We start from the raw sequence: 21,736 nt of genomic DNA on the forward strand, positions 1-21,736 counted from the left end.
CTAGTTTTATAAATTTAATATCTATATTTAGGTTTTAATTAATTATTAAATTAATTATAACGTTATCACAGTTCGACCCTGGTTTTACCTTGGTTCAACCCCGGTTCAACTTCAAAAACCTTGAACCTCTCCCTTTTATGGTTTAATGAACGGTTCGAGTTTCAAAACCATGATAATTACATGTGAGTAAAGTTAAGAAATATGGATCTTTCATTTTCTTAATATTGGATGACTTATTTAATTTTATATAAAAGATAGCATCTAAAAAAACTTATAATAAAAAAGAAATTAAAAATTTTCCCATAATTTTTTAATTTAGTTATCTCTCAATAAATATAAAATAATTCACTCACATTTTGAAGCAAATAGCAAACACATACATAACTAAGTACAAGTGATTTCGTTCACACATTTCTTTCTTCTTTTTTTGAAATCATTTCCTTCACACATTTCAATGGGTAATGTTACGTCTGTAAAAATTTTACAATATATTTTAAATAGAAAACTGTTACAAGTCGGTAGAAATGTGATATCAATTTCGTACATGGCGTTACTCTTTCTTTAATAATAGAGGGAGTTTTTGTGGACCAATACCTCTAGCATGGGGAACAACTCTAAAAAGTAATAACATATCTCACAAAAAGAACTTCGAGTCGCACGTCAATACATGCGAATATGCGATACCAAGTACGAGTGATGTGCGAGCATGCTATAAAAAGTGCATGTGTATGCACATATATATACCGTGCAGCATGACTAATTCCAAAGGCTGCTGAGGGTCCCCTGGGAAATCTATCGAGAGGGTTCATCGTATTAATTCATATGGGGAATTGAGTAGTTCTTTTGATCCATCTGTCTATAGGTTGAAATAAGAGGATTTTATAACATTGCGCATATGTTAAATTGTCAATATAAAAAGGACAGTTTAGCTAGAAATTTAGTTGTAGTCTATAGCTACAACTCTTATTAAAATATTAACATACTTATATATTTTACAATACTAGTAGTTGAATTGTATTTATATATATATATATATATATGTCAAATTTTAGGTTAATCCGATTGTTATTTACTATTCGATCCATAAACATATTTTTTATACATATTTTTAGACTACAAAATTTAAAATTTGAATATTTGATTAATAACATAGATATTAATTTTTTTAGAAATTTTATGAGTATAAAAAATATAAGAAGAAAATGTAATTTAATAGTGGATTTGTCAAAATTTACATCCAATAAATAGATATTGAGTGGAATTGTAATCATTGACTACAATCAAGTTGGTAGCCAAACTTTGTGCTAATAAAAAGGGCAAACTACTTAAACAGCCCCTTGAATTTTGGGTCATGTGCAAACATCACCCCCTTTATGTAAATTTAAAATATTAAACCCCTAAGCTATCATAGAAGATAAAATTGACTCCTATGCATAGTTATCAAAACTGTATTAGAGATTGAACTGACTGAAGAATTGGTTCACTTGTTCACTAGTTTAACTAGTGGTTCATTGGTTAAATTATAGGTTTATTAATTAATTAAATAATATATTTTATAATTATAGATAGCAACTAAAATAAAATAAATATACTCCATTTAGGTAAATTAATAAATTATAACAATAAAAAAAATACAACCAGGACATAAAGTTAGTGAATAAAAAATAAATAAACACATCATTCCATAAACGTATTCTTTATACATATTTTTATACTACAAAAACTTGAAATTTAAATATTTGATTGATGACATAGATATTAATTTTTGATCTGTTAGAAATTTTGCAAGTATGGAAGATATAAAAAATATATAATTTAAAAGTGAATTTGTCAAAATTTACATTTAATAAATAGATAGTGAGTGGAATTGTAGCTATTGGCTACAATTAAGTTTGTAACAAAAATTTGTGCAAATAAGAAAGGGCAAACTACATAAACACCCCTTGAATTTTGGGTCATATGCAAACATAGCCCCCTTTACTAAAATTTAAAATTTTAAACCCCTAAGCTATCACAGAAGATAAAATTTGACTCCTATAATCTTATGTATTAGTTCTACTAGCTTGTAACTCCATGCATATACATGGATATACTTAAAATATATACATTGAGATGCATAGTATAACTCTTACATATATAATTTAAATATTATTGATAGTTATTCTTATTTTTTTTCAGTCTTTAAAAAGTCTTGTAATAATATTATTAGGTAGCAAATGTAAATTGCTCATTTAAAAAAAAAATTACATTCATTAAGTTTGTACTCTTTAGTTTTTGTACGCAATAACTCACTTCGATGGATATTTATGATGTGATCACACATTTTACTCCAAAATTAAGAAATAAAACTCTCTAAAAATAAATAATTTATGACACATGACATAAAATTAGACTTCAATTGTATAATCTAATTGGATTTTTAACGGTGTGGTTTGCTAATAAATTTGATGTGAAGTACTAGATTGACTCGCTTTAATAAACGGTGTGGTTTGCTATTAATGATTAATTTGTCTAATCTTTTTCTTTTAATGATTAAATTTTCAGTTGAAGTAAAATTCAACTAACTAAATTGTTAGGACATATGTGATTCATGTTAGGAACATATGTCATCATGTATTGGCTAATCCTCTGACAAAACGTACTTTACTTGTAATTAGGTAGATCTAGGATGTGTTTAATGCTTCAAGGAACAAGGTTTCGAGTTCAAATGTTAAAGCCATGCAAGTCTTTCCAAGAATCAAGTGATGAAGTGCTGGTTTTTAAAACTCGATAGCTAGCTCGATAGCTAGTATCTATCAAGATTTAAAAAGCTGCCTAAGTCCAAAGCTCAACAAATAGAGTATTTATCGAGAATTATGAACATCAGATATTTAGTTCTGATTTCATGTCAATCCGTGAATATGTATTTGGACTTTCTTTTCTCACAACTCTAAACATATATAATGATTATTATAAGGGTCGTCACAGTGAGCACATTGCACAAGTGTGAAGTAAAGTGTTGTTCATGCGAATCGTGATTGGAAACCTAGTTTGCCCTAGTTCTTCTTTCTCTTGACGAAGCTGCTGTGTTTGTACATTGTAGGGTTTTGTGACCAAGCAATTTTGAGATCTTTATCGTGTGATGAATTGAAGAACTTTGCAGTCAACATCCTTCTCAAGTAAGTGATCAAGTCGCGTACTAGGATCTGTGCATCTATTGGTTAGTCACGTACTGAGAGTCGTGCATTAAAATGAGAGATTGTCACTACATAACAAGTCCAATTGGGTATTGGGGTAAGGGTTCAACTGTAAGTTGGTATAAGGTGCTGGGATTTCTTTACTTGTAACCGCTTGTTGTGATAATAGTGAATTCTCAGGAGTAGGGACCTTAAAATCATCCGGTGGAATTTTTTGTCTTGGAGGTTTTTCCCATTTGAAAACAAATCACCTTGTCAATTTTATTTTCCGCTGCATTTTATTTTAGTTGGTAATTTGTTTGTGTTGCCACGTACATTATATGTTAATTTGATTAATTAATAAACTTGAGTAATTAATCAATTAATTAATCACAAGGGGCTAATACATTTTTGGCTTATCATAAATTATCTTTTAACCACCAATAAAATAAAGGTAAATTTTGTATTTGACCTTGAATCTTTTCGTTGTATGTTAATTTGCTCTATGACCTTTCAAACGCCTCAATTTAGTTCTCTAACATTTTTTTTATTTATTCAAAATGGTTACTGACATTAATTGATAGATAAAAAATACTAACGTGACTAAGAATCTAAATTGACACATTTGAAATGTTATAAACCAAATTCACACATATTCTAAAATAAATTAATAAAGTGTATCTTTTTTTTTTTTTTTGGAGAAAGTTAAGGTGGATACATGTGGTGGCCCATTAACAAATATCAAGCGTCACTATTTCACACGTAATTATTGACCCAATGTTTGCGATGGAGTCACATACCATAGGTTCATACGCAACAAACTTCAGCGGAAGTTCCTTTTGTTCATTAGGCGGTCATTCCATAAGATATATATATATACATATATGATACTCTGTCTTGATCCAATTACTCCAAAATTTCACCTTGGCTACATTTCTATGCTAGCTGAATCATTCAAGTAGTATCCTAGTGAAAAATTCAGTTGTATCAATCATATATGGATACCAACGTTGTACGCCTAAAATTTGTTTTCTTGCTCTTCTTTCCATGCTTGTGGACTCCTCATGCTGCAAAATGGGTGTACGTACCATCAGCGCGGATATCATCCACTGCCTCAGGTGACAGTCTCAATCCTGGTGACACCCTCAATTCCTCGAATTACATTGTTTCTGCTAAACGCAGGTTCGCTCTGGGATTCTTCCACCGCAGGATTGACAGTACTACCAACAAATACTACTTAGCAATTGCGGAGATTGCTGATCAAAGTCGTCCTTTTAATCTTTTTGTGTGGTTTGGCAGTGGAAGCAATGCTATTCTTAACAATTCAGCCATGTTTACCTTGGACGGCAAGGGAACAATGAAAATTGTACAAGAAGATGGTGATCCTACGGTTTTATACTCTCCTCCTAAACCTCCCAAAAGCGCAGTTGCTACTCTATTGGATTCCGGCAATTTTATCTTAAAAGAATTGCATTTGAACGGAACTATGAAACGTGTCTTATGGCAAAGTTTTGATTATCCTTCTGATATACTTTTGCCCCGAATGAAATTAGGGGTCAGCCGCAAAACTGGCAAAACTTGGTCACTCACATCATGGTCAACAGAGCTCATCCCAGATCCAGGGCCTTTCAGTCTTGAATGGAACCCCAAGGGATACCAATTGATCATTCGGCGACGAGGGGAGGTTTATTGGTCAAGTGGGGCATTGATGGGAGGAAAGGTTTTTAAGAATATTTCACCAAATGTAACATCTATGTATGACTTCGTCATTGTTTCAAATGAAGACGAAGAATACTTTTATTTCAGTAACAGAAATCAAAGTCTGGTTTCAGAATGGTTGCTTAGTCCTATGGGGCAATTAAAGGACTTGAAAGGAGAAGATATAGCTCGAGCTGATAATTGTGATGGTTATAACACTAACGGAGGATGCCAGACATGGAAGTAACCAATGTGTGGGCATCAAGTCATGAATATTTAGTAGCTGGAGATTTTTCGCCCCCCTATAATTCAAGTCATGGCATCAGTGATTGCAGAGCTATTTGCTGGAACAACTGTAGTTGTGTCGCCTTTACTTCTCTGTTTGATAATAATACCGGATGCCAATTTTGGACCAGAAAGTGGGAGTTCATTTCCAATCACTCTACTGATCACCGCTCTATTTATGTTCTATCATCAAAGCCTTCGGATAGGGGTAAGTTTACTAATTTTTTTGAGCAATTTGCAATTCTTTTTTCCCGCTTTAAAGTGATAAGGTTGTGCATCTAACTCACTTAACTGATGAAACCAACTCAATCCAACGAAACCTTGTTGATCTTTTGTGAGTTGATGGGTTGGATTGGAATTTTATTTTAAATCTCGAGTTACGTTATGTTCGGATTGACAATTTTTTCAACCCACTTGATTCACCATATATATAAGTTTATCAGTCAAATGTTTTTAGTTTGATTTATTTTAGTATTTTGATAATTAAATAAGATGAATTTTGAAATTTAGAATATAATTTAAACATATTATGTGAATTGTAAAAACTTATTGAAAAAAGTTGCTTAAAAATCCCACCCCAATTCGACCAATGTTTAGGTTGAGTTGGTTTCTACACATATGATAAATTGGGTCTGGTTGAGAATTTTTCAACTCAACAAGGTTAGGCTGGATTGCAAAAACCCTCTAATCTCCCATTTGATCCATGCACACTCCTATTAGTCACTAGCACATAAATATTGCAAAATTAATCATGTATACATTAACCTATAACCAACTTGACTAATTTGCCAAGTCGCTATCATAAAATTTTAAATTTAATTTCTTAGTATGTATGTTTGTATGCTAAACTTAGATCTTTTATATCTTAGATGAAAATACTATTAATATTATCCATCTACCTCTTTGCAATGCACAAATATTTCGAGTATTAAACATACTTTATAAGTTCATTACTCATTTTCTTCCTACTTTGTTTACTTCCTCTTCCACTTCCCCATTTTTTGTGCAATGTTATATTTTATTCTTTAAATTTTGAATATTTTGTTATTTGAACAAATATTTTCTTTTACTCCTAAATCCTTTCTTCCTCCTTAATTAAAATCTATATATATATATATATATATATATATATATATATATATATATATATATATATATATCCATATTAGATGAATTAAACTCTCATCCGCTAAATCCCCTTCTCTCTATTCCCCGCTCCACCCAACACAATGCTAGATACATTTAAAATTTTAAGGCCCTGTTTGGTAAAATGGTTTAAACACACATTTTTAGTTTTTAAACAACATTACACACATTTCCGTGCACTTTTTCACCCACATGTATTTCAAGAAATTATAAACAACATTACTCAAACTTCTCTACCAAACGGGCCCTAAATCTCTTAAGCTAATTAGGCTTCTCAATGCACACCAGACATGTAATCTCTTTATAAGTGGCTCTTCCACAAAATTAACAGTTGAATTTAAGGCATCAAAATTTCACTTCCTCCTCCTTGTAGATTGTCGATAAGCAAAATATAATTTTTATTAAAATATGATGATTACTAATACAGCTACTTATTACCGAATGTAGGAAAAAAGAACTGGATATGGATTGGTATTTCCATTGCCATTGCCGTTACTCTGCTTATAATATTATTGTGCATATTGTGTTATCTACAAAGGAGAAAAGTTGTAATTGAAGGTATATCATTCTCATATAGAATTAACATGTTAGATTAAAAGTTCGTACACTTGTACTCCTAAATTAAAAGTTTGGTTGTTCCTGAGGTTTTCCTTTTAAAATTCTGTCATGTGGTTGCTTAATTAAAAAATTACACTTTCATCTCATGAGAAAAAAGCCACATAGTAGAATCTTAAGAGGAGAACCTAAGGAATAGCACCTAAGTATTGTACCTAAGTCTTATTCTATGTGTTTTATGTCAATCTATACAGGAAATAATGAAGCAGATGAAAATGAATTGATTGATTTAGGGACATCAGAGAGATCTAATATCAATGATATTTTAATTGATGGGAAAAAGGGGCATGATTTACGTGTATTTAGTTATGCACAAATCACAGCGGCCACACATAACTTCTCATTAGAATACATACTTGGAGAGGGTGGCTTTGGACCTGTATATATGGTAAGACCCAATTATTTTTTATAGAATGATATTTTAATTAAACATTTTTTACGCTGGCATAAGCTTATTTTGTCATCACAACAGGGAAATTTGCCAACAGGGCAAAATGTAGCTGTAAAGCGATTATCCAAAAATTCAAGGCAAGGAATACATGAGTTCAAGAATGAGTTGATACTCATATCTAAACTACAACACATGAATCTTGTTAAGCTTCTAGGTTGTTGCATACATGAAGAAGAAAGAATGTTGATCTATGAATACATGCCCAACAAAAGCTTGGACTACTTTCTGTTTGGTTTGAGCAACATTCACTTTCGTCTTAAGATTTCATTTTTTTCCCTTAAACAAATTTATATATTGGTATACCATTTTGCTGAAAGTAGATTATTGACTATATTTAACCTTTTGTATTTCACAGATCAAAATAGAAGCAAACTACTAGATTGGAAGAAGCGTTTCAACATAATTGAAGGAATTATTCAAGGATTGATATACCTCCACAAATATTCAAGGCAAGAGTTATTCATAGAGATTTAAAAGCTAGTAACATACTCCTTGATGAAAGTATGAATCCGAAGATTTCAGATTTTGGAATGGCAAAAATGTTTAAACAAAATGAATTGGGGGCAAATACTAATCGAATTGTTGGGACATAGTAAGTTAAAGATGCATAAGTTATCTTATAAAATATAGTTAACCATGCATCGATATACATGTTTTTTGGCTGCTGCCAACTACAACTTATTGCTCATTAAAGCTCAATAGTCAATTTGTGAAATAAAAATGTTTGTTTTGTCTTTTTATGCAGTGGTTATATGTCCCCTGAATATGCTATGGAGGGTCTATTCTCAATAAAATCTGATGTCTACAGCTATGGGGTCTTAATGCTTGAAATAGTTAGTGGTAGAAGAAACAATAGCTTCTATCATACTAACCATGTGCTCAACCTCATTGGATATGTACGTATGTCAAGAAAACATCAACTGTGAATTATGTATATTTTGATCAATGTGTTTCAGATATTCTAATTGACTATAACCTTCTTTTCAGGCATGGGATTTGTGTCAAAAAGATGAAGGAATACAATTAATTGATCCAAAAATAAGTGACTCTTGTGTCAAAAATCAAGTACTAAGATGCATTCATGTTAGTCTACTATGTGTAGACGATAGTGCAACTGATCGACCTACCATGTCAGATGTGCTCTTTATGTTGACGAATGAAAGTTTGCCATTACCTTTGCCTAAAAAACCAACATTTTCTATTGGAAGGAAAGCAATTAAGGAAAATATTTTTGATAAAGAATCAGAAGCGTATTCATTGAATGGCTTGTCCATATCCGAGATGCAAGCAAGATACATGGACGTATAGCCATGTGGTAGCTATGTCAATAAATATGTCATGGCACTAAAGAGAGAATTGTCCCCTTATTTTTTTATAAGTAATTAGTTCAAATTACTTCTTAGCCATGTGAAATTTTATTCATTGAAGATATTATCCTATTTTAGTTTTTTCCCCTTAGTTTTTAGTAAATATAACATTGTCAAGAATTTATACGTTTATTAAAAATTTGCCACTTTCCATATTCATTCTTATTTTATTCTTCCGGTTGAAAAAGATAATAATTTATTGTTGTCATTTTCTTTCAATTAAATTGAGTGGTTTCTTTGACCTAGGTCTTCTGGCAGCGCTAGAAACCGTGGTTTGTAGAATTCTGTTTCCTACCCTGTAGGAATTCTGTTCCCTTTCGTAACTTGTTGCGCAGAGGGATAGGGGTTCTCAAGTTTCTCTAAGGAGTGTTATGCGACGATGGAGAACCTTGCGAAGGCCTAGACTCGTTTATCTTTATCTAAGAATGAGGGAGACGTTTTCAACTTCGAAAACCAAGTATGCAGGAAAGAATACACACTGGTGGCCAAATTTTTACGAAACGTGCTCTAAACATTGAGGCTGTTGCTTGAACCTTGAAGCCTTTATGGCATACTAAGCAGGATTTTGAAATCCAGGACATGGGCAACCACATTTTGTTGTTTGTTTTTTAGAATGATAGAATCTGATGCTAACCGAGTGTTGTTGGGAGAACCATGGAGTTTCGATAAGTATTTGATTGTCCTGCGTCGGTATGAGAATGATAGTTCTCTGAAGAGGCTCCAATTTGATACGGCGAAGTTTTGGGTCCAAGTCCATGATCTACCTGTTCGACGTATGGTCACAGAGACGGTAGAAAATTTGTGCAAGTCGGTGGGGTGGGTGATCCATTCCTATGATAGGTCTAAGACAGAGTATGGTGACTTTATGTGAGTAAGGGTGGAGATTGATATTCACAAGCCATTATGTAGAGGTAGGAAGGTTCGTTTTAGTCCAGACAGGGAGGGATGGTCGTCGTTTCGCTATGAACGATTACTTATGTTTTGCCATTGGTGTGGAGTCTTGAATCACAATTCTAAGGAGTGTGATCTGTGGCTTCAAGTAGAGGAGAATTGAGAGCAGAAAATCAGGAATATGGGCCATGGTTGAGGGCTGACCTCCCAAGTTTGCTTCGGAAAAAAGTGGTTAAAGTGTGTGGAATAAGGGCTCTTGTTGCTGCTTCAAGTCGAGGGCCAGACTTGTCGAGTGAAGCACCAGTCATGAACACAGTGGTAGAGTTACCTAGGCGTGTTGATGTGCATTTAGGAAAGAAGAGGTCGTCTAAGACAAGCTTGGAAGGTGAGCATAGGGTGGGGACGAGTATTCCATTACATGGTGCAATATCGGATATCTTGAGGGATGAGGATGCTTTCCAAAATCATTTAAAGGAAACTGATATGGAACTAGAGGGGCATATTTACACCACTAAGGGAACAAATGAATCATTTGCTCTGGAAGTGGGCAAGGCCGATGGTCAAGGGGTAGGAGTGATTATGGTGCAAGAGTCAATCTTGGCAGAGACTAATCCTATTGTGGAGGATGCTGCAGTCCAAGCTGAGGTGGATTTGTCTAGGATAGTTACAAATATTAATAAGGAGGAAGGGGGTCAATGTAGTCCAAAAGGTTGTGAGAAACAGGACCAGTAATGGCAAGAATCACCTTTTGTGGGCTTGGGCCAACCAAGTAGTGGGCTGGACAATGTTACTTATGCAAGACCAAATACTAGAACATGGAAAAGACTTCAGCACCATCCCATGCATGTGGGTACAATAGTTTCTAAAGATGTGGAGGTGGGTACTAAACGTAAACATAAGCCAAAACATGGTATATATGAGTCTAAAGAGAACCCAGAAGCGAAGAAAAGGAGGGAAGATGATGAAGTTCTTGAGGTGAGTGCCCTTTTGAAAAATGAACTTGGATTGGCGGTGGCTACAAGGCAGCACCGCCCGAAGCAATAAGTACTCTTAGTTGGAACTATCGGGGGCTTGGGAACCACCGCACAGTTAGTGGCGACTCCAGGAATTTTTCCTAGGGTGTTCCTTAATAAGTATAAATTACACGATCTAATAAAAAGAAAATTTTATATATTGACAACAACAATCAAAAAACATGTAAATACATAAAATTTACAATTGCCTTCTACGACTTTTCATATTTTGAAATCGTTGCATGATAGTCTCATTATCAATGCTACAAGCTATATCTTTTTCAATATATACAACCAAACAATCATTCATCCACTGATCTCCCATTCGATTGCGCAGTTCATTCTTTATATATTTCATTGCTGAAAAACTTCTTTCTACTGTTGCAGTAGTAACGGGAAGGGTCAACGCTAACTTCACAAGCAAATAGACTAATGGATAAGTCTCATGCTTCCTCGTGCTCACTAACTTTTCAGCAAGTTCACTAACTCCTTGAAGCTCTAAAAATAAGTCATTGTTGCGCATATCAAAAATGAAATTCTGAAGCTGAGAGTCAAGTGCCAAGATATCTGTCCCAGGAAAATCATATGGATAGAACTTTGCTAGATGTATTAACTTTTCCTTATCAAAAGCCACAAATGAATTACTTAGATTCAAGCAAGCCATACAAATTAGCAAATCGGTATTCACCTCTGAAAAACGATTGTTTAGCTCTTGAAGTTGCATATCTATGACTGTGTAGAATAGCTCAACACGATAATGATGTAAATTTGTATTTTGTTGGGTGTTGCGTCGCGGCCTCCCACTAACTACAAATATTTCATCCATGTTCAAGATAGGAATTTCATGTGTGGCACAAAATGAAGACACTTCAGTCAATAAAGATGTCCATTCATCATCTCTCATCACTTGCAATCGTTACTTAGACACTTTAACAAGATCCATAGCATTTACTATATCTTGATTTTTTTTTTGCAATGCTATTGACAACTCATTTGTGATCCCTAAAATGTTTTTCATCAAGTGTAGAGCAAAAACAAATTCAAAAGATAGAATTGACCTCATAATAGATCGAGCTTCAACTTTTTGGTCGAAGAGCCCATCTTCTTCAATAATCTCAAGTACATCAGCAACAGCAGAGAACATCAAAATCAAGTTGAGAATAGTCTCATAATATGATCCCCAACGTGTATCACCAGGACGTTTAAGATTTGTCTCTTGATTCAAACCTTGTCCACTTCTTCGTACACCATTCTCTAAATCTTCTTTAATTTTGGCAAATTGAGCATCTCGAAGAGCATCTCGTCTCTTACAAGAGCCTCCAACAATAGTTTCTAAATTACTAACCACATAAAAAAAAATCAGCAATGTTAATGTGATTTTTAGCAACGGCAACAAGTGTCAATTGAAGTTGATGAGCAAAACAGTGGACATAAAATTCTGACTTATTCTCTTTCAAAAATAAAGTTTTGAGACCATTGATATCACCTTGCATATTATTAGCTCCGTCATAACCTTGCCCACGTAGTCTCGATAAACTCAAATTATGTTCACAAAGTAAACCTTCAATAGCACATTTGAGTGACAAAGCGGTGGTACTTGCTACATGTACAATACCAAGGAACCGCTCAATAATAATTCCTTGTTTGTTCACATAACGAAGAACGAGTGCCATTTGTTCTTTCACTGAGATATCACGTGACTCATCAACTAATATTGAAAAGAACCCATTGCCAAGATCCTCGATGATGGCTTTGGATGTTTCATGTGCAATTGCATTCACCATGTCTTTTTGAATATCAGGATGGGTAAGCTTGCAATTTTTCCTAGTATTTTGCATCACTTCATTGATAGATTCATTATGATCCCCCAAAAATTGTAGAAGCTCAAGAAAATTTCCTTTATCATTTGAACCTTGAGATTCATCGTGACCACGAAAAGCTAATCCTCGGAATAAAAGGAATCTTACGCAATCAACTATTGCATTTAATTGAATCCGATATTCAACTTTATCTTGATTTGATTGCTTAACCAAGACACTTTGAATGTGTTGCTTTTCCTTCTGTAAATCTTCACTCTTCTTGACAGCTTGGTTATGAGCACTATTAACTCCTCCAACATGGGAATCTAACTTCCCAAGCTGATTCCAAAGTCTGAATCCCTTCGTTACAAAAGTGTCACATCCTCCTTGCTTACCAACATCTTTCCCAAATAGGTAGCAATAAAAACAAAATGCTGCATCTTTGGCTATACTATATTCCAACCAATTTCTATTTTCATACCATTTGACTCTAAATCGACGGGGCTTTCTAGAAAAATATGATACCGGGTAATCATGACGAGGTCAACAAGGGCCTTTTTCTAAATAATATCTTCTTATTTCATCATGATTATTAGGATGATAAGATGATATCTTTTGTCGTAGCCCAGGATCTGAAGGAAGATTTTCTAAGTTAAAGTCAACACGACTTCGCTTAGAAGATGGAGATGAATCTTGCACAGGAGATGAATCTTGCACAGGAGATGAATCTTGTGTACGTGGTTTTTTTATCAAGTATTTGTCCATAATTCTAGCAAAAGAATAAACAATAAATTATAAGTTTATTTGAAATATCAATAAATTATTAATTATTATTATTTAGTTGTTTCATTAATTTATTTGTCTTTTATAAATTATAATTTGTTATATTATTGTTTCATTAATTATAAGATTATTAATTGTTGTTTGTCTAACATAATTTAATTTTTTTGTCTTTTATAATGTATTAATTAATTAAATTATTAACGCTAAAAGACAATCAGAAAATTTCACAAGAACTAGCTACCAATCAGAAAATTTCACAATCACAATTTTACAAATCACAATAACGCTAAAAGACAATTAATGTCTTTGAGTTGAGTCCAATACCAATACACACCAACAGTCCAACACGGCAACACCAATACCAACACATTTCAATTTACACACCAACCAACGGATAAGATTCAATCATAAGATAAAGACAAAAGAAAAATGCCAAATTTAAAAAGTAAAAAAAATAATAAAGTTAAAGTGTTACTGAGTGCTTGTTTCTTTAAAAAAAAAATAAATAAAAAACAAAACTGAGTGCTTCTGGAATCAGCCAGCCAATCACGGATCACCAGTTCAACAATGAGACAAACAAGGAGACAAAGTCATAAATTTAATAATGACTAAAGAGAGAGAGAGAGTCATAAATAAAGGCACACAGTTATAACTTATAAGTTTCATTTTCATTCATTTATTCCTATCTTCATTTCAAATTTGAGAGAGTATAGAAAGAGTGAGAGACCGAGAGGCGAGAGAGAGACAGAGAGTCAGAGAGAAAAAGAGAGAGAAATACCTGGGATGGCGACAGCGACGGCGATGGCGATGGCGACGATGAGCGCGGCGACGATGATGATGCGGAGTTGCGGACTGATCTCCGTCTCCGATGCAACGAGGGCGACGAGGCCGATCTCCGATGAGCGACTGGAGCTGGATCGATCTGGCGATCTCCGATGTCCGATGAGCGACTAGAACCGTGGACGGTGGATCGATCTAACTTCGAAGGGGAGCGCCGTTGCTCTGTTTTTCTTTTTTAGGTTTGCTTAGCTTTACTGAACTCTTTTTAGGTTTTCTTTTTTAATTTTTTTGAGAAGAGCTTTAGTGATGATGTACTGAACTCTGATAACTGATTTGAGGTCTGTATTTTTTTTTTTTTGGTTGAGAAACCGTGGGTTTGCTTCCTCTATCTCTGTTGGGCTTGCCGTGGGCAATGGGCTTGATGTTGGGCTTGCTATGATTCGTCCGATGTTTTGCTCTTACATTTTTTTTTTCTCTGTTACAATTTTTTTTTAGATTTTAGTTGAAATTTTTTTTTGGGTTTTTTTTTTTTTTTGGCTTGAAAGTAGAACAAATATATATTTTTTTTTAATGTGAGGGTGTTCCTATTTTATTTTTTAAGGGTAAAAAAAAAATTGTATATATAAATTTCAAGTCAGGGTGTTCCTGGGAACACCCTGACCATAACGTGGTGCCGCCATTGCACACAGTTCAAGCTCTCCAGAGCATAGTTGAAAAAGAAGTTCCCAACTTAGTTTTCCTCATGGAAACTAAGATTCCAAGGAAAAGACAAAACAAGATGAAGGAAATTCAGAATTCCATTGGTTTTACCCAGGGATTAATTGTGCCAAGTGAGGGTAGAAGTGGGGGTCTAGCACTTCTTTGGAAACCAGAGACTTATGTCAACATCAAGGGCTATTCAAAATGGTACATTGATGCTAAGGTTGTGTGTAGGAATGTACAAGGGTGCTGGCGTTTTACAGGCTTTTATGGCCAACCTGATACTAGTAAAAGGGAAGAAACTTGGCAAATTTTAGAAACTTTTGGTCGTCACAATACGTTACCTTGGCTGTGCATCAGTGACTATAATGAAATTCTTAGTAACTCTGAAAAGTTAGAATGGCAGCTTAGACCGCAATGACAAATGGATAGATTTCGTGAGGTGGTGGATTTGTGTCAATTCAGGGACTTGGGATACTCGGGTGAGAACGGAGATAGTGTATGGGCTTGGTTGGATCATGCACTAGCTAATGAAGAGTGGATGCAAAAGTTTGTTAATGCTAAGGTGGTCCATATTTCTACAATAGAATCTGATCATTACATGCTTTGTCTTCAATGGATCCATGATACTAGACACCGAATGAGACAAGGAAAGTTGTTTCTTTTTGAAGCCATGTGGCTTCGTGATCCTTGTTGTCCGGAGGTGGTCAGTGAAGCTTGGGAGCATGGATTATCATTCTCATCAGGCTTTCCGATCCGAAATTGTCTCCAGGCATGCAGGGAGTCCTTGCAACGTTGGAATAAGGTAGAATTTGGTCATGTGGGTTGCCGAGTTTCAATGTTACAAACCACTCTCCAAAGGCTTGAGCAACAACCCGATCAACATAGCGAGGATATTAGAAGTGTGAGGAAGGAATCGAATTCATGGCTTAACACCGAGGAGGTCATGTGGCAGTAACACTCTAGAAATTTGTATTTGGTGGCTGGTGACCGAAATACTTAATTTTTTCATGTCAAAGCTTCTATTAGAAATCAGAAAATTTTTATTGAAGGGATGGAGAATTGATCTGGTTTGTGGAAGGAAGATCTGGAGGCAATTGAAGGCATTGTCCTAGACTATTTTTCTTCGCTTTTCATCACTTCCAACCTGACTAACATTGAGAGAGTTGTTGAGACTGTTCAAGCTGTGGTTTCTGAACCCATGAACTGTTTGCTTGGCCAAGATTTTCAAGCAATAGAAGTGTATCAAGCGCTAAAACAAATGCACCCTACAATGGATCCAGATCCGGATGGTATGCCCCCCTTCTTTTATCAAAAATTTTGGGTCTCTTTCTGGTGATTGTGTTACACTGGCAGTTTAAAATTTTTTAAATCATGGGATAATTCCTCTGGATTTTAATGACACCCACATTATCCTTATACCAAAGGTTAAAAATCCTCGCAAGATTACAGAGTATAGACCTATAAGCCTCTGTAATGTCATTTATAAACTTGCTTCTAAGACTGTGGCTAATAGGCTTAAAAATGTTTTGTCTGGCATTGTCAGTGAAAACCAAAGTGATTTCACTAAGGGTAGGTTCATAACTGATAATATCCTTGTTGGTTATGAGACTATGCATCATATTAGTCAGAAAAAAACAGGGAAAATTGGAAATATGACTTTGAAATTAGATATGAGTAAAGCGTATAATAAGGTGGAGTGGGCTTGTTTGAAGGGTATTATGGAAAAACTTGGCATTCATAGGAGGATGGTAGAGATTGTAATGAGATGTGTTAGCACTGTTACTTATTCTATGTGGATTAATGGGAAACTTATAGGGCGTATTACTCCTACTAGGGGTCTACGTCAGGGGGACCCTCTTTCTCCTTATCTATTTTTACTTTGTGCAGAAGGCTTATTGGGCTTGATTAGACAACAAGTGGAAAGGGGCAACCTTAAAGGAGTAGCTGTTTATCGTGGTGCCCCTCGCATTTCTCACTTATTTTTTGCAGATGATAGCTTGATCTTCTACCAAGCTACATTGGAGGAGTGTGAAGTATTGTAGCAAATCTTCTTAGTTTATGAAGCAGTGTTGGGGCAAAAACTAAACAGGAATAAGACGGCTCTATTTTTTAGCAGAAATACTCCAGGTGCAATTCAAGAGGAATTTCAACGGCATTTTGGGGGTTCAGTGATTAGGCAGCATGAAAAATACCTAGGGTTACCTTCTCTGGTTAGGCGGTCTAAACGTAACACCTTTAATGATCTTAAAGAAAAATTAGGGAATAAATTTTATGGCTGGAAAGAGAAGCTCCTATCAAATGCCGGCAAGGAAATTTTGATTAAGTCAGTGGCCCAAGCTATTCCATCCTATACTATGAGTTGTTTTAAGCTTACAGATGCATTGTATGATGATCTTGCTAGTTTGGTGAGGCGATTTTGGTGGGGGTAGTAGGATAACCATTCAAAATTGGCTTGGCTAAGTTGGGACAAGATGTGTGCTCCAAAGGAGGAGGGAGGCATGGGATTTCATGATTTGAAAGCATTTAATATTGCCTTGTTGGCTAAGCAAGGTTGGCGGCTTCAAACATGCTCAAACTCATTATTCTACCGGGTTTATAAAGCTAAATATTTTCTTTATGGTGATTTTCTAAGTGCATCATTGGGGAGAAATGCGTCATATTCATGGCGTAGTATAATGGCGACACAAAAAACTATTCAAATAGGGTGTCGGTGGTAGATTGGCAATGGTGATTCTGCCAGATTGTGGAGTGATAGGTGGTTGCCTATTCCGTCTTCTTATAAACCTGCAACTTTTCCTCATTTTTTCCCTACTGATGCCAAGGTTTCTGCTCTCATCAACCTGGTTACAGCCACCTAGAAGTCTGATATTATCCACGAAGTTTTCCTTCCTTTTGATGCTGAAGCTATTCTTTCCATTCCCCTTAGCCCGACTCTGCCTGAAGATAGGCTGATCTGGGCTTTTACTCCAACAGGTTGGTTTGCCGTTAGTAGCACTTATTGGGTTACTCGCATGGCCATGGCTGATACTCATCAAGGTGAGAGTTCATCTTCCCAGCATTTGGTTTCTTTCTGGAGGTGTATTTGGAAGCTACCTATGCCTAATAAGATTAATGCTTTTGCTTGGCGAGCATGTAGGAACATTTTGCCAACTAAAGCCAACTTGCATTCTCAGAAGGTGACTTCAGATAATTTTTGTGAAGAATGTGGGGTAGCTGTGGAGTCCTCAGGTCATGTCTTTTGGCACTGTGCTAGAGATAAGGAGGTGTGGTTAGCTGCGAATGTGGAGTTTGAAGCTGATTTGGGGGAGGTTAGTGAGTTCCTCGATCTAGTCTGGTATGCTAGGAACAAGAAACAATGGCCTACCCAGTCTTTGGCTTGTTTGTTTGCCATTGCTTGCGGGATTTGGTCCAATCGAAATGAAATAAGGACAGGTGCAGCTCATAAATCGGCCTCAGCTATTGCCCGTTGGACTATGGATTATTTAGAGGAGTTTCAAGTGGCGAATCATAAGATTTAGGTGAAGAAACCACAGGTTCAAGTTGGTTGGACTGTTCCTCATCCTCCATGTCTTAAAATAAACGTGGATGGTGCTGTTTTTTAAAGGCAGAGGTTGGTGGGAATTGGGGTGGTTGTTAGGGACCATTTTGGATTGGTTCGTGCTGCATTAAGTATGAAGGTTCATGGTTTGTTGGGGCCTCTTGAAACTGAAGCCAAAGCAATGGAGGAGGGATTGTGATTTGCTTGGGATCAGGGTGTATGTGCTGCAATCTTTGAAGGAGACTCCATGGTGGTTTATAATTCACTCATAAGTTCTATCGCCCCTCCTTCTAGTATATGCAACTTGATTTCAGGGTCCTTACTTCAAGCATCTAATTTTGGCGAGTGTAAATTTTCTGTTGTGCCACGGAGTGGGAACAGAGTAGCTCATGGGTTAGCCCATTATGCTAAGAATTTATCAGATTCATGTACTTGGATTGGAGATATGCCTCCTTTCCTAGACGAGTTAGTGACCCAAGATGTACTGTCCTATTCTTCTTCTTAATATATGGTAGTAGTTCACATCAAAAAAAAAAAAAATCATTGAATTTATGACAATTTTTTCACTTGTATCATAATTTGTAAGTAGAAGATCAACCGCCTCATTGAAGATTGAGTTAATTAAGTCAATATCGTTTCCTCTCCTCAGCTATGTAGGAGCATTCTCTCTCACCAGGGATGAGCTTTTCTTCCACCGTCTCTCTTCTTTTTCCTTCCTTAAGAAGTAGTACGAGTGGTGAGTTTTTTATTTGCCTGTAGAATGGACTTAGACTTCATCGAAAGTATTGAGAGTAAGACTCACGTTAGAAGAAGGGGAAGCAATCACTCTCCGGCCAATCCAACAGGCTAGGACACTTGAAGAACATTTACTTAGTATTATAGGGAAGTTTCTCACCTCTCAGCCACTTAACCAAAAAGCTGCAAAGGATTTGTTGCGATTGGTTTGGAAGCTAGGAAATGATTTGTAGATGGTGGATGTTAGAGATGGCCTAATCCAATTTAAGTTCGCCATGGAAAGCCAATTGAGATGGGTTATGAATAATGGAGTTTTGATAATCAAATTATAGTGCTCCGAAGATGGGAAAAAGGCATGACGGCGAGGTCAAGTTCTTTTCCAGTCCTACCAATTTGGGTTCAGGTCTGGGGACTACCTTTTGACCTCATAAATGAAGAAGTAGGCTAGGATATTGGGAGTAGTCTAGGTTGTGTGGTGGAAGTGGATAGTAAGGCCAGTGCATCTGACCAGGCATGCTTCTTACAGATCCGTATTGAAATTCCATTAACCAAACCTATCTGCCATCGGGCTCCTATTGTTAGTCCTGAGGGAGATGAAATTCGGGTCGCTTTCAAATATGAGTGACTTGTAGGACTATGCTACAATTGTGGTATGTTGGGCCATGAGTTATAAGAATGTTCAATGGAGAAAATAGATAAGGGGGATGAGCTCCCATACGGGGAATGGTTGAGAGCAAGTAACAAGAGGAAGTGTGATAGTTCAGGAAGGAAGCCATCCAGACCACCTCGACGGTGTGAAAATAAAACAAATAGAACACACTAGGGGTCTGCCACATCCAAAATCAAACCAAGGAGCTATTGTGTAGCATGGAAAGCCAGAAAATTAGAGGATTGGAATGAAAAGGATAGTTAATGCTGAAACGATAGCCTTAAATCCCACTGATATGGAAAATGAAGAATCAATAGGTCCAAAATTCCTGAGATTGATCTAATTAGTGTTCCTATTAAATGCGTAACTGAAGAAGTGTCTGATGCTGAGGTAAATACTAGCACAATGTACACTTTCTTTAATGGGGCATGTGAGATAGCTAATGTGTTTAATAACAAACATGACTCTGTTAAGACAGGGAAGGGGAAAAATGCTCGTAAACCACCTACTAATATGGTACTAGACTCACTGAGTGGACAAAACTTGCAAGCAAGAAATGGGGGCACAGTGACAAAGCTAATGGTGGTTCGGAGATGGAGGAGACTAACAAAAAACGGCTTAGGATTTTGACCGGCAACACAAAATCATCATACACAACGATGGGGGCTACGATACAACCCCGACGATAACAATGAATATCCTCAATTGGAATTGTTGGGGGCTTGAGAACCCTCGAGCACTAACCGTTCTCTTGCATCTTGTGAAAGTTAAAGAGCCCAAGGTTATATTTCTCATGGAGACCAAAAAATCGGTGGGGGAGATGAGAAATATAAAAGAAGACCTACAATACCAAGCGATTTTTACAGTTCCTAGTTTGCAGAGAAGTGGCGGATTTGCAATGCTTTGGAAGGAGGAAGTAGACTTGCATGTTCAAACCTTTTCCCAGAAATATATTTACGCCATTATGATCAACCCCACGGGTCCACCTTGGAGAATCATATGTTTCTATGGCCAACCAAAAGAAAATCTTCGTCACAAAACTTGGAGTTTGTTATGCCATCTCCACTTTCAATACTCAATGCCTTGGATATGTATTAGGGACTGCAACGAAATCCTATCATCGGAGGAGAAGCAAGGTAGATTAACAAAAGCACATGCCTTCATGCAAGCGTTTTATAGTGCACTACTTCATTGTACTTTGATTGACCTTGGGTATGTTGGTAATATCTTCACATGGAATAATGGATGGCATAACGATACCTATGTCCAACAATGTCTAGATCGGGCCTGTGCAACAATGGAATGGAAGAGAGCTTTTCCATCATTGTAGAGTCACACATCTACAGGTTTCTTACTCTAATCATGACCCAATATTTCTTACCACTCATGGCCCAAATAATTCAGTCCGCAGGAAAAACTTCCCCCACAGGTTTGAGGAAAAATGGGTGGTGCACCTCGTGTGTGAATGGGTCATTCAAGAAGCCTGGAACTGGTCTACTCCTCATGGCAGCCTGATGTTTAGGCTGTATGAAAAAATTAAAAACTACAGGACATCTTTGTTTGGCTAGTCACGTTTTGCTTTTGGAAATACTAAAGAAAAAATTGAGGAAAAGCATAGAGAGTTGGAGGAGTTAACATGTCGAAGTAATGGAGATCAAGTGAAAAGGATCAAAATGGTCAGAGGTGAAATAAACAAGTTGCTTTACTAGGAGGAAGTATCTTAAAGACAATGATCAAGGGCAATTTGGCTAGCAATAAGGGACAAAAATACAAAATTCTTCCACCAAAGGGCAAGTCAGCGAAGAAGAAAAAATCATATTGTGTGGGTATTCAATGATGCAGGTAGCTAGTGTAACAAAGAAAATGAGATTGCTAAAGTGGAAGAAAATTACTTCAAAAATCTATTTACAATAGCAGACGCAGATAATGCAAATATGGAGGTTGTCCTCGACTCAGTTGACAAGCTTGTCACAACTGACATGAAACATATTCTATTATGACCTTACACTACTAGTGAGGTTAAACGAGCCCTCGTCCAGATACATCCCTTCAAGTCACATGGGCCTGATGGTAAGTCCCTTTTTTTCTTCCAAAAATACTGGCATATAGTTGGACCTGCTGTTACTGAA

The 21,736-nt window shown here is 36.0% G+C and overlaps 2 protein-coding genes and 1 pseudogene across 2 annotated transcripts; 2 read left to right on the forward strand and 1 right to left on the reverse strand.

The window, feature by feature from the left end:
• The first annotated feature begins 4,152 nt into the window (after positions 1 to 4,152).
• LOC142616030 (G-type lectin S-receptor-like serine/threonine-protein kinase At1g67520) lies at positions 4,153 to 10,340 on the forward strand (annotated as a pseudogene).
• Positions 10,341 to 10,399: 59 nt separating this feature from the next.
• Positions 10,400 to 13,185, reverse strand: LOC142616031 (uncharacterized). Its single transcript, XM_075788923.1, has 6 exons — positions 12,969 to 13,185; positions 12,660 to 12,821; positions 12,065 to 12,566; positions 11,703 to 11,961; positions 10,991 to 11,240; positions 10,400 to 10,416 (listed from the first exon to the last, which is right to left on the reverse strand). The coding sequence occupies exons 1-6, from the start codon at positions 13,183 to 13,185 to the stop codon at positions 10,400 to 10,402; spliced, it is 1,407 nt and encodes a 468-aa protein (XP_075645038.1).
• Positions 13,186 to 20,298: 7,113 nt separating this feature from the next.
• On the forward strand, positions 20,299 to 20,937 carry LOC142616032 (uncharacterized). The gene has a single exon (XM_075788924.1). It carries the CDS (start codon positions 20,299 to 20,301, stop codon positions 20,935 to 20,937), a length of 639 nt encoding a protein of 212 aa, XP_075645039.1.
• The last annotated feature ends 799 nt before the right edge of the window (positions 20,938 to 21,736 follow it).

Source organism: Castanea sativa, chromosome 11 (assembly GCF_040712315.1).
Source record: "Castanea sativa cultivar Marrone di Chiusa Pesio chromosome 11, ASM4071231v1".
NCBI classification, from domain to species: domain Eukaryota; kingdom Viridiplantae; phylum Streptophyta; class Magnoliopsida; order Fagales; family Fagaceae; genus Castanea; species Castanea sativa.

Coding starts and splice junctions, on each gene's coding strand:
- LOC142616031 (XM_075788923.1), bottom strand. CDS start 13,185: ATGGACAAATACTTGATAAAAAAACCACGTACACAAGATTCATCTCCT. Junction 12,822..12,968: donor TTATTTAGAAAAAGGCCCTT/GTTGACCTCGTC, acceptor TATTTGGGAAAG/ATGTTGGTAAGCAAGGAGGA. Junction 11,962..12,064: donor TTATTTTTGAAAGAGAATAA/GTCAGAATTTTA, acceptor TTATGTGGTTAG/TAATTTAGAAACTATTGTTG.
- LOC142616032 (XM_075788924.1), top strand. CDS start 20,299: ATGAATATCCTCAATTGGAATTGTTGGGGGCTTGAGAACCCTCGAGCA.